Below are 12,231 nucleotides of genomic sequence, written 5' to 3' on the forward strand. Positions count from 1 at the left end.
TATGCAAATAATTAAACTAAATATGTGCACAAACTGTACAATGCACCCATCTTGTTTCTTGCATAAGATGATGATTGATAGGTGAAATTAGTATTAGCCTCTATTGTGCTGATGGAAAATATTGATGCGATTACAAAGACTAACACGTACCCAGCTAAGTAACCACATCTTGGCTGAATGTAGAACATCACTAGTGACCCAAAAAAAGAGCTTACTGGTGCACAACCCAACATAGCGAGCCTATTTAATAATTCAAACCAATGTGTTATTCCTAAAACAAATACATGCTATAGCTCTAGAGCTTTCCTCCTTCATTGCCTCTGAAATATAAAACTGCAATAACAGCAGTGACATGCACGTTACTGAAATATCAAAGACTAAAAAAAAAGGTACATATATATTTTATTTCATGTATATGTGTGTGTGTGTGTGTGTGTAGCAAATTCCAAAACCTCTGAGCCGCAGCTTTAAAACGTACACATTCAGATGTTTAATTATACAGTGCACCTCTAGCCTTTCTATTGCAAACTAATTCCAGAATAAAATGTGCGCTATAATCCAGATAATAAATGTAAACAATTAATAAGTGTCTTATTTGTCCCCCCGTGAGTGCCACAATGTGCTCTAGAATTGTATTAGGAAATTAAGAGAACTGACTGTGCATATTTATCTTTTGATAGTTAATAATGTGTGTCTTTGCAATGTGCAATGTGCAGTAATGCTGGCTTCCTATCTTGCAATTACAGAAAAGCTTATTTGCATTGGAGCTCTTCACAGCACATTGGATTTATTTACTCTGTAGATTACATTTAGAAGACAATTTAAAATATGCACAGAAAGATAATTGCAGATAATACATTATTAGTAGTATTGTGTATATGAGTGCTAGATGCCAGCGGAAAAAAATCAGCAATGCAGTGCTGTGCTAACCACCATAAAGCCAACAAAGGAAAATACAGGTTGTGTAACAAAACACGAGGCTTGGGCAATTTATGGGCTGATTATAGCAATTTAGAAAAAAAAGAATAGAAAAGAAATAACCTACATTTATTCTTTCAAAGCACTGTTGTTTATATCCTAACATACTATATGTCGTCTTCAATAGCAGCAACATACAGTTTAAAAGATAGGATCTTTCAATCACAGTACATTTTTATGTAGAGTGGGAAGAGGGGTCGTTGAATTCACCAATGATCTATAAAAAACTGCACATGGATAAAAGAAGGCATAAACTCCTAAAATCCCACCGTATCTCGCAAATCAACAATTGAAGTGGAACAAAAAATATGTTCTACAAAAGGAATATCAGTTAACTGGTCTTATAGCTTCCTATTTTAGAGGCACAAGGATATTCTGTGGATCCAGAAGGAAGAAGTATACTTCCTTTATATTTCTTATCCCCTCCATTGCCACTCCTGGCTTTGGCTTAAAAAGAAAAACTCAAATGGGCACTGTCCGATACCAAAACTTTTTATATGTTGTACATCTTGCAAAATTGACAATACAATAACCTTTCTAAAATACTTCATATGAAAATGTTATTTCTTATTTATAAAATCATGGCTTTGTCCAAGCTGAAGCACAGGCATGGACAAAGTCCAGTAAGTGAGGGTGAGCTAGCACTCCTCTGTGCTCTCTTCTGACTGATAGGACTCCTCTGTGCTATCTCCTGTCTAATAGTACTCCTCTGTGCTCTCACCTGTCTGATAGGACTCCTCTGTGCTCTCTCCAGTCTGACAGGACTCCTCTGTGCTCTCTCCAGTCTGACAGGACTCCTCTGTGCTCTCTCCAGTCTGACAGGACTCCTCTGTGCTCTCTCCAGTCTGACAGGACTCCTCTGTGCTCTCTCCAGTCTGACAGGACTCCTCTGTGCTCTCTCCAGTCTGACAGGACTCCTCTGTGCTCTCTCCAGTCTGACAGGACTCCTCTGTGCTCTCTCCAGTCTGACAGGACTCCTCTGTGCTCTCTCCAGTCTGACAGCACTCCTCTGTGCTCTCTCCAGTCTGACAGCACTCCTCTGTGCTCTCTCCAGTCTGATAGCACTCCTCTGTGCTCTCTCCAGTCTGATAGCACTCCTCTGTGCTCTCTCCAGTCTGATAGCACTCCTCTGTGCTCTCTCCTGTCTGACAGTACTCCTCTCTGCTCTCTCCTGTCTGATAGTACTCCTCTGTGCTCTCTCCAGTCTGATAGCACTCCTCTGTGCTCTCTCCAGTCTGACAGGACTCCTCTGTGCTCTCTCCTGTCTGACAGCACTCCTCTGTGCTCTCTCCAGTCTGATAGCACTCCTCTGTGCTCTCTCCAGTCTGATAGCACTCCTCTGTGCTCTCTCCAGTCTGATAGCACTACTCTGTGCTCTCTCCAGTCTGATAGCACTCCTCTGTGCTCTCTCCTGTCTAATAGTACACCTCTGTGCTCTCTTCTGACTGATAGGACTCCTCTGTGCTATCTCTTGTCTAATAGTACTCCTTTGTGCTCTCTCCTGTCTGATAGGACTCCTCTGTGCTCTCTCCAGTCTGACAGGACTCCTCTGTGCTCTCTCCAGTCTGACAGGACAGGAGAGAGCACAGAGGAGTACTATCAGACAGGAGAGAGCACAGAGGAGTACTATCAGACAGAGCAGTGCTAGCCCACCCTCACTTACAGGACTTTGCCCATGCCTGTACTTCAGCTTGAACAAAGCCATGATTTTATAAGCCATGATCTCTAAAAAAAAAAAAAAAAAAAAAATGAAATAAAATTTTCTTATAAAGTATTTGAGAAAGGTTAATGTTTTGCCAAGATGCACAACATATAAAAAAAGATTTTGCATCCAACAGTGCCCATTTAAGTGTTGTTTTATACCACCTCACAAAATTATTTTATTTAACAGTATTTCATTCCATGTTTCATGCAGCACCATAATGGAAAACTCTATTCCAGAACAGCTTAGGCCTACCATATCTGATCCGTGATAATCTAAATTTTGGCACCCTGCTGATCAGCTAAATAAAAAGGCAACAGCACTACAGCAAGCAACAAGACTGATTTAATAAATACTAGGCAGAATGCTATACTCTTGACTGTGGCTGTGCCTAGTACTGAAGCTCCATTCCTTTCACTTAAAGTGCAACTGTAATCATGTTTTGGCCGTATCCCCTAACCACAGTGTGTGTATTATGTGTATAACATGTATTCAGCATTACTTTTAACTTTTTTATTAAAGCTTTTATCACCCCAAAAAACGCTTTTCTATGCAGCCAACAACAGTCGGAAAGGCGTGGCCAGGGGTTCATTATGCCCCGCCTATCCCCTGTACATCAGTGCTGGGACAGTTGTGTGATTGACACACAGGTCCCAGCGCATAATCCCCTTATCTTCTTTATGTGGGTGCCGACTTGAATTCTCAAAACAAGCACTCGATGCACCTGTGCACTGCTAAAGGCGGGGACGTGAACTTTCAGTCTCTGCCTCTAGCAGTGTATAGGCGCATGTAGGTGGCAGACATCAGGAGCGAGCGCTCGCTGGGTGAGTGAGTGCTTGCTTTCAGAATTCAAGTCGGCACGCACATAAAGAAGATAAGGGGAGTATGCACTGGGACCTGTGTGTCAATCACACAGCTGTCCCAGCGCTGATGTACAGGGGGGATAGGCGTGAGGCAAAGCCAACCCCTGGCCTCGCCTATCCGACTGTTGATGGTTGCACAGAAAATCTTTTTTTGGGGTCATAAAAGCTGCAATAAAAAAGATAAAAGTATTACTGAATACATATTATACACACAATACACACACTGTGGTAAGTTGTTTGTGCCCAAACTTCATGACAGGTGCGCTTTAAACCCTGGAGAATGCAGCGATTGTTCTTTTTTGCATTTTTTTTTTTCCCCCCTCACTTTTAATAGCCCTTTAACTTTTCACCTACTAGGCCATATAAGGGCTTCTTTTATGAGCTACTTTTAAAAAAATTATAACTTTATGTAAGAAAATTAGCATGGTTAAAATTTTAGTCCCCATAGGAGATTTTTACATGCAATATTTCGATTGCAAACACTGGTCAATGCTTTGTCATAGCATAGCATTGATCAGTGTTATTGCCAAAGCAGCCTGGAGAAGCAGCGTGACAAGAGTATGTCATGGAGGTAGGGGAGGGACCTCCAGCCGTCATGTCAGTTGCAATCTGGTGATTGCACCAGAAATGCCAACCCACTGGCAATGCTATTTTACCAATTTTAGATCCCACTTTTAATTTCAAATGCGAGATCTAAAGGGTTGTTAACCATTGTACGGCATTAGCAGTGTGTCCAGGCAGCATGCAGCAGCCATTATTCATCAACTTATTCAAGTCTATTAGCGTGCACAGGGTGTACATGTATACCCTGTGTTGCCTAAGGGTTAAATGCAAGGACAAAAATTATAGCATCCCAATTTGCAAGTGCTAATATATATTTAAAGCATGAGTAATTTTAAATTGGAATACTGCTATAAATTAAAATAGAGGCTCTTAGAGAGACATCCCACCATGGTCTTTATCAGAAAAAATTCTTACACTATACATGTGCCCTTCCTGGGATTGCACTAAGCCTACGAATTCTGGACATATAGGAGCTATGTATTCATGCTTAAAACCAACCAGGAGGATGGGTGGTATGCGCAGCCATGACTGAGGCAGCCACTCCCCACTTGCAATGCAAAAAACAAAAAATTGGTCAGAAAATTCAAAAGAAAAATTATAAACATGCAGGTTCATGCTGCCATGGCTGAAATACAAGTACAAACACAACATTTACAGCAGTAGACTGCATGTGCTAATACTTATGTATAAGGTGAGTGATTGTACTGTATTTCAGCCATGGCAGCATGCACCTGATATTTATAATAGTTCTTTTGTATGTGCTGACCAAATTTATGCCTCTCACTTGAGTAACCTGAGCTCCTTCATCTGCATTACCAGGCACGGCCACAACCAAATGTATGGCACTGCAGAAATGTATGGCTGCGCTGATGCCACTGCAGATCCTGCAGACGGCAGAGGTGACAAGCAAAACTGATGGACTGATAGTCCATCAGTTTTCCTTTTTCTCTTTGAGGCCACAAAATGCACATGAGGAAATCAGTCATCCACAGCCTGCACATGACCAAGGATGACAAGAACCTATGGGTGTATGAGCAGGGAAAAGGGTTATATATTTATGTGTAAAAAGGCACCTATCTACATAGTGGAGGATAACTGATTAATGGGGAAAACTATCTACCTAGGGGATAATACTAGAGGGGAAACTACCTAGTGGGGAGCAATTCTGCACTTACTAGGGGGGCAACATCTACTTTACTAGGGCCAACCATCCCCTCACTGTATGTACCTCCTTTTCTGGGAACCTAAAAGGCAGATACGTGCGGTCACATAAACAACTAACTATGCTTCCAAGCAATGTAAGACACAAACTCCATACTGACCTACTCCGTGCCTGCTTTCACTCCATACAATATCCCACTCTCGAAAATATACAAAAACATAGGGATGCAAATATTCTTCTCAATACCTAAATACATGGACAGGCAAAATGGCAGTTAACTCCAGAAAAAGTGACTGTGGCTATTGCTCAGACGCACATGCTCACAAGACATTTGGTCCTGATGGGTTTTCAAAAGAATATTACTCTTTAAACTGGTCCTCCCCCATATCTAACAGCTATTTTCAACATACCGTAATTTTTAAGTGTCATATCATAACCCTGAATTTATGACCAGAAGAACTATTCTTCAACCAAAGCCAAATAAAGAATTGATACTCCATATGTCTTATCAACCCAATGTCCACATTAATCAAGATTATAAATGGCTTCCAAAAGTCCTGTTCAATCACCTCCTATCCATTCTACTGAAAACTCTATCAAAGTTCCAAAAGGGAACTTTGTGTAATAGGCAATCTACAAAAAAGTGTCTGTTCAACCGTAACAGTTGATGTCTTTAAGCCTGGATGCTGAAAAGGCCTTCAAACCAAGTGTCGTGGGCCTTGTACCCAAATATAACAACTAAAAATATTAGTTGTCTCATAAAAATACGGCCTCATATGTCTTTAATTTAGTATCTGAGAGAAATCCTTATTACTTCACAGCTAAAGGCAGTAGCATTGAAACTACTGGGAAACTACTACAGCAGCACTTTGATGGGGGGTTAAATCTTATAAGCATTTTATAATTGTGAACTTTTCATCAAAAGCTTTAAATACCTTGTATCCATGTTACCTTTCTATAAGGACATGCTGGATAAAGTATTTCTTTAGAGAAGTAAACAGAGTGGGGGAATCCTTGTATATTTAAAGCTACTAAAAGTGTGTGCAATTGGATTAGTGGTGAGAGGGTAGAACCAGAGATAACACATACAAATTAAGCTGACAAACCCAGGCCATGTCATGAAGAATAGTACAAGTGGAATAGATATAAAGAACAAAAAATATTCAGAAAACTATACAGGCATTTTGTAAAGTGCCCTTACTCTTAATTGACCATCTTACCTGCAATAGCATCATTGACACTACAAACCTGTAATTCCTTCCTCCAAGAATATACTTTCTTTTGGATCATGAAAGTACTGAATATAAAAATTTAAATAGAATAATTTTTTTCCCTTAAAATAAAGAATATTAATAGTTCCAGCTATAGACTATATAACACATTATGTTAGGGGTGCAGGTATTCTATTACATGAAAAAGTATAAAAGAAGGGGATAAAAAGACCATCATCAGCAGGGACTGTGAAAAATGTTTACCACTAATAGATATAACACTAGCAATTTAAAAGGAATTTATTCTAAAGAAGAATAGAATGCCATTTGAATGTATTAAAGCAATAGTAAACAGTAAAAAGCTCACCAGCTCATATTCATCAAAAAGCTGTATTAAAGAAGGTGGTATGAACATATGAAACCCCTGCAAAAATCCATTGATTTGTGGCTGAATGGCTCTTGTCATGCGAAGTTCAGTAACAAGCTGGACATATTCTGCCTGAGATAGAAAAAAAATGATTAAAAAGAGAAAGAGAGAGCGAGCCATCCAAATTCAACGTGTCTGCTGTGTGTTTGATTACTAAAGTAACCCTTCATCTAACATCAAGTACGGCTTTGTCTTTTTTTTTTTTTTTTTTAAATAGAAAAAAAAAACTATCAAACTAGATTCTGAGACACATTCTTCAGGAAAAGGGCTCCTCCATCTTGCATCATTTCATGTTCTTGTTGCCAGTAACAAGGCTTAAAGGCTGCTGCATATTAGGTACCGCATTAATGCGTACAACAAATTATTTTTTTTAATCATTTTTTTAAACACCATTGCAAATTACTGAACATACACATAAATGCATCCTAAATATTGTATAATAAGATTAGTTTTGTAAAATTGGCAGATATTAAAAATAAGCACAAGTGCAGAGGTACAGTGACATCTAGTGGAAGGCAAGAGTCCTTACTAACCCAAGGAATACAGCACACTTCAGAATGGTGCAATATGCTCTAAATATGCTTTATGAATACACGTATACTGTAAACTCATTCCACAAAACTCTAATCTGGGCATTATAGATTCTGTGGCTGAAACATACTGCCTGATAAAGAAAGACTGTAAACTGCATTAAAGTTCCCAACTGTTACAAAAGTGATCTGTTCTTTTTTGCACAGCTTATAGATAGCGTTCGATTGGTTAAGTAAATAAATCCTGCATTACAAAGAGGTAATTGTTAACATACTGTGATCCTCCTGAATTCAATCTGGGTATCCTAAAGGGTTGCTTATGAGTATTCTTTTAACAGCATTTAGGTGGCACCATTTGTAGAATACATTGGGAGAGATTTATCCAAATCAGTGCCCAGGAACAGTGGAGCAGTTGCCCATAGCAAACAAGGAGATTCCAGCTTTAATTTTTCAGGGATCCTTTTGAAAAACTAAAAGCTGAAATCTAATTGGTTACGATGGTCAACTGCTCCACTGTACACATTTTGAGAAATCTACCCTGACACAGAAACCATCTCAGGTCCCTTTTTCTATGATATGCACATTAATAAGTCTGCATTACAAGAAGTTGGCGTCACTCAAACTGCAATGCAAATTCCCACTGAAATAAAATTATGACGTGTCTTCGCTCTGACTAGAATTCACTAATAAATATGTACAGTATGGAGGGGAGGTTCTATACAGAACGGAAGCCACAACAGTAATAAACAGCAATATTTGGCATTTTTTAATTGGAATAATAGCAGAAAAGAGAGGGGGGGGTAGAGTTCTAAGAAGAATAGTTGTTTTTATGGAAAATGCATGTTTTTACTAAAACAGATATATCAGAACAAAAAAAAACAAAAAAAAAAAAAAAAGCACATTTCTAATCCACAAATAGAGAAATCACAACTAGACTTTTTTTTAACTACTATAGCCTAGGGCCACAACGCAGTATAGGCTATAATTTTTTTTAATGATATTCTGATATACCTTGGGCTCAAAGAAAAGCAATACTAAACATAACTATAAATGACAGGCTATGGATATGTGCACAGTAACATACCAGAAGTCATTTAATTGGAATATAGATAGAAGCAACGAGCTACTGATAAATGTATATACATCCCACACCCTAATCACTGTACAGCAACGCCCCCAAAAAATTCACACAGGTGTACAAATACACAAAAAATATATATTCACAGTCATTAATAAAGAGTTATGCATTTGTATATGCCAGAGGAAGACCTCAATTGCTGCAGCACAGTCATGGCCAAAAGCTTTGAGACTGACACATTTTTTGTTTTTCACAACATTTGCTGCTTCAGTGTTTTAGACATTTTAGTCAGATGTTTCTGTGGTATACTTAAGTACTGTTTATAGGCCTGTCATAGGTTTTACATTTATTTTTTTTTTTACAAATATATAAAGTTTTGGCAAACACTCAGTATTTATATTGTTTTCTGTTATTATTTAGGACTCCCACAATTTGCCCTGACATGAGGGATATCAGTTTCTGGGCCAATCTCTAACCAGTACTTGGAGTTTTCCCCAATATCTGTGTTTCTGTCTGTCAACCCAAAGCATAGTTCTTGCAAAAGACCTTGTTGGGGTCGAAATTTTGTAGGTTTTCTGCTATGAGGAATACATTGTGTCACTTGTTCTTACCCACCCACCTCTTGGTTGTTTTACAAAGGACTTTTTGGAATGTTGGGGTTCTGTGGACACAAAAGCTGGTGACTTTGCATTCAGCTGGATCTTAAATCATCAGGGAGTGCTGTATATATCTAGGTTTCTCCCAAATCATTCTTCATCACCAAAAGGAATAAGCTACGTATACAAGGTCCTGCCAAGATACAACCACTTTATGGTAACAAAAAAGAAAAAGGTTGTCCCTTTAGACTAAAGTGCTGTAAAACGTATCACTTTCTTTTTTTGGTCATCACCAAATTGCTCCTGGATCACTGGGTGAAGTTGCTCTTGGAGGATGTTTAAATAATAGCAATGTCAAGATCATCTCTTAAAAAGAATTCAGCTACTGGATTGGTTTCATACCAGTGCAGAGCTTGCTCAGGAATGGCAGCAGGCAGGTGAGACAAATGCTTTCGGAGACAGGAATGGTGTGAAAAAGGTCAGCAAAGAAAACACTTCTCTGCAAAAGAAACATCAAGAACAGACTGGCATTCTACAGAGATTGGACTATAGAGGACCGGGTAAAGATTTTTTTTTTCCGATGAAGTCTCTTTCAGACTGTTTGGGATATCTAGAAGAGTATTGTCTGGAAAAGAAAAGGTGGGCACTACCATAAGTCCTGTGTGATGCCATCAGTAAAATACGGCAAAAAAAAGGTACCTTTTCATCCAAGGGAGTGGACTCACAATTTTGCGTAAGAACACTGCCGTACGATCAAGGAGCAATTTAGTGATGAACGATTTTTCCATCACGATGGTGTCATCTCTGTTAGATATGTCATAAACAAGTTCTGTATCAGTAAAATGAATACCATATTACTCTATGGGTAATGGATACCACAGTTTTTTTGCATAGTCTTGCTAACCAGTGATGACAATTGACTTTGTAAGGATGCACACTATTTACAAGGGTAATGGTAACACCAAGACAGGAGAGCAAACAGGTCCTCTAAGTAAAGACTAAATGAGATTATATGACACTGCCACTGGGGAAGGGTCCACCACCTAGGGACCTACAAAAACCTTTATCTGGCCCTGCCATCCACCACCTTAATAATGATTAATGCAGAAAACATGGTCACAGCACAGATATTCCAGGTTCAGAATATCTTACAGCTGTAGTTTTATTTCACTTTCCTCTTTAATTATTAATCAGGAACTACATACAAAAAAGCAACTAACTCCTTTACTAAGGAAACTGAAGAAGCTGTGAAGCTATTCTCCCATTTCCTATATAGAGATAGAATAAAATAAAGAACGGCTTTTTAGCATTGTTTTAAGTGGCATTTTAATGATTTTTTTTTCTAGAGACCACAGAAAAATAAAGCTAAACAGGAACCCAAAAAAAAAAAAAAAAAGTGCAGTTTTATAGGGAGAGACAGTGTTCATTTAAGCTAGCATCTTTAGGGTCTATTTACACATACAGTTTTCTGCGCAGACTTGATGCGCAGGATTTTCTGCTGCAGATTTCAGTGTAAACTGAATGACTGAACACAGCTTGAAATCCTGCGCATCAAATCTGCGCAGAATACTGTACGTTTAAATAGACCATAAAGATGCAAGCTTAAATAAACACTGTCTCTCCCTATAAAACTGCACTATTTATTTTTTTTTTGGTTCCTGTTTAGCTTTATTTTTCTGTGGTCTCTAGAAAAAAAAAAAATCATTAAAATGCCACTGCGGAATTCCCACGGAATTCTGAGAGCAGAATTCCACAAGTAAAATTCAGCGCTGTGAATTGTAACATCAGTGTGAATGGGTCTTCCGTGAGACCCGTTCACACTGCGGAAATTCAGCGGCGGACAATACCGCCTCTGAAATTGTTCTGCACAAAGAAAGAACATGTAAATTTTTTAAGCGGGATTCCGCGAGTACTACATAGCCGTCAATGGTGAAAGCGCAGTGCCCCGCAGTCCTACCGCCGAAGTATCTTCAGCGGCCGCCTGACAATCTTCTGAGATTCTGCAGTGTGAACGTACCCTAACAAATAGCATTTATATGTTGCTCACTTGCTTTGTTATCTTGCATTGTGGAGGGGGCCTCTCCCTCACTGTGGATGACTTATCTGCTCTGAGTCTGGGAGCAGCCTGGCAGTCTGCAAATCACTGCACTCTGTAACCCTTTTCTCTCTGGTTTTATGATGTACATGTTACACAGAGAAGATTATTGGAGTTTGCCTACCTGCAGTATTCCTGAGAAATGATGGTGAGTTTATAACAATATTAAATGCGTAAATATAAAAATAGATCTTTCTAAATTAGTGCAAGGATTTTAGTGATACAAGCACAGTAGTTTATGCATACATTTTCTATCTGTTCCTAGTAAAGCTGGATGCTAATCAACATAGCTGTCACTATGTGTGTCATTCAGCTTTCACAGACTCCTAAATGACTGATCAGCTTCTTTGTCATTCAGAAGTCAGAGAGAGTGGGTAGGACTTCGTGGGTGCAGGAATTCCGGTGCTGATCAAGCCAAGGAGCCATGGAATTAATAGTACCAACCATGAGGTTTATTAACAACAATGCAAAGCATTTCGCTGTGCATGTGCACTGCCTCAGCTTCACTGCCTGATGAAGCTGCGCATGCACATCGAAATGAGTAACATTGTTGTTAATAAACCGTATGGTTGGTACTACTACCTCCGTGACTCCTTGCCTTGATCAGCACCGGAATTCCTGCACCCACGAAGTCCTACCCACTCAGTCATCTCAAGTTCCAGGAAGGCTGCAGTTGGCAAGTTTAATCCATATACGATTACCATTGTTGTGTATGTTGTTACACAACCTCCTTTGTTAAGCGGTGATTTACCCTCCCCCTCCTCTGTATCCTTGTTGCAAGCGATACTCCACAAGGAGTGCCTTTGTTTTTCTCTATTCAGGAGTAAGAGAAATCTTTGGCTGTTCAAGCATGCTGGGAGTTGTAGTTTTGCAACAGCTGGAGCTGCAGTGTTTGTAAAGCACTGTGTTAGAGAAGTGTTGCCTTTAGCTGTTGCAAAACTACAACTCCCAGTATGCCCACACATCCTTTGTCTGTAATTTTGCAAGAGCTGGAGGCACACAGCTGAAGAATGCAAGCTCTAAAA

General features: G+C 39.2%; 1 protein-coding gene across 4 annotated transcripts in view; it reads right to left on the reverse strand.

The window, feature by feature from the left end:
- The window catches only part of HACE1 (HECT domain and ankyrin repeat containing E3 ubiquitin protein ligase 1), a 126,938-nt gene that overhangs the window by 17,434 nt on the left and 97,273 nt on the right, over window positions 1–12,231 (reverse strand). For all 4 annotated transcript variants that reach the window (XM_056566204.1, XM_056566203.1, XM_056566201.1 and 1 more), the window contains one exon: window positions 6,848–6,979. In XM_056566204.1, coding sequence (XP_056422179.1) covers window positions 6,848–6,979 — 132 coding nt within the window. The remainder of the gene's footprint in view (window positions 1–6,847; window positions 6,980–12,231) is intronic.

This window comes from Hyla sarda, chromosome 3 (genome assembly GCF_029499605.1).
Source record: "Hyla sarda isolate aHylSar1 chromosome 3, aHylSar1.hap1, whole genome shotgun sequence".
NCBI lineage: Eukaryota > Metazoa > Chordata > Amphibia > Anura > Hylidae > Hyla > Hyla sarda.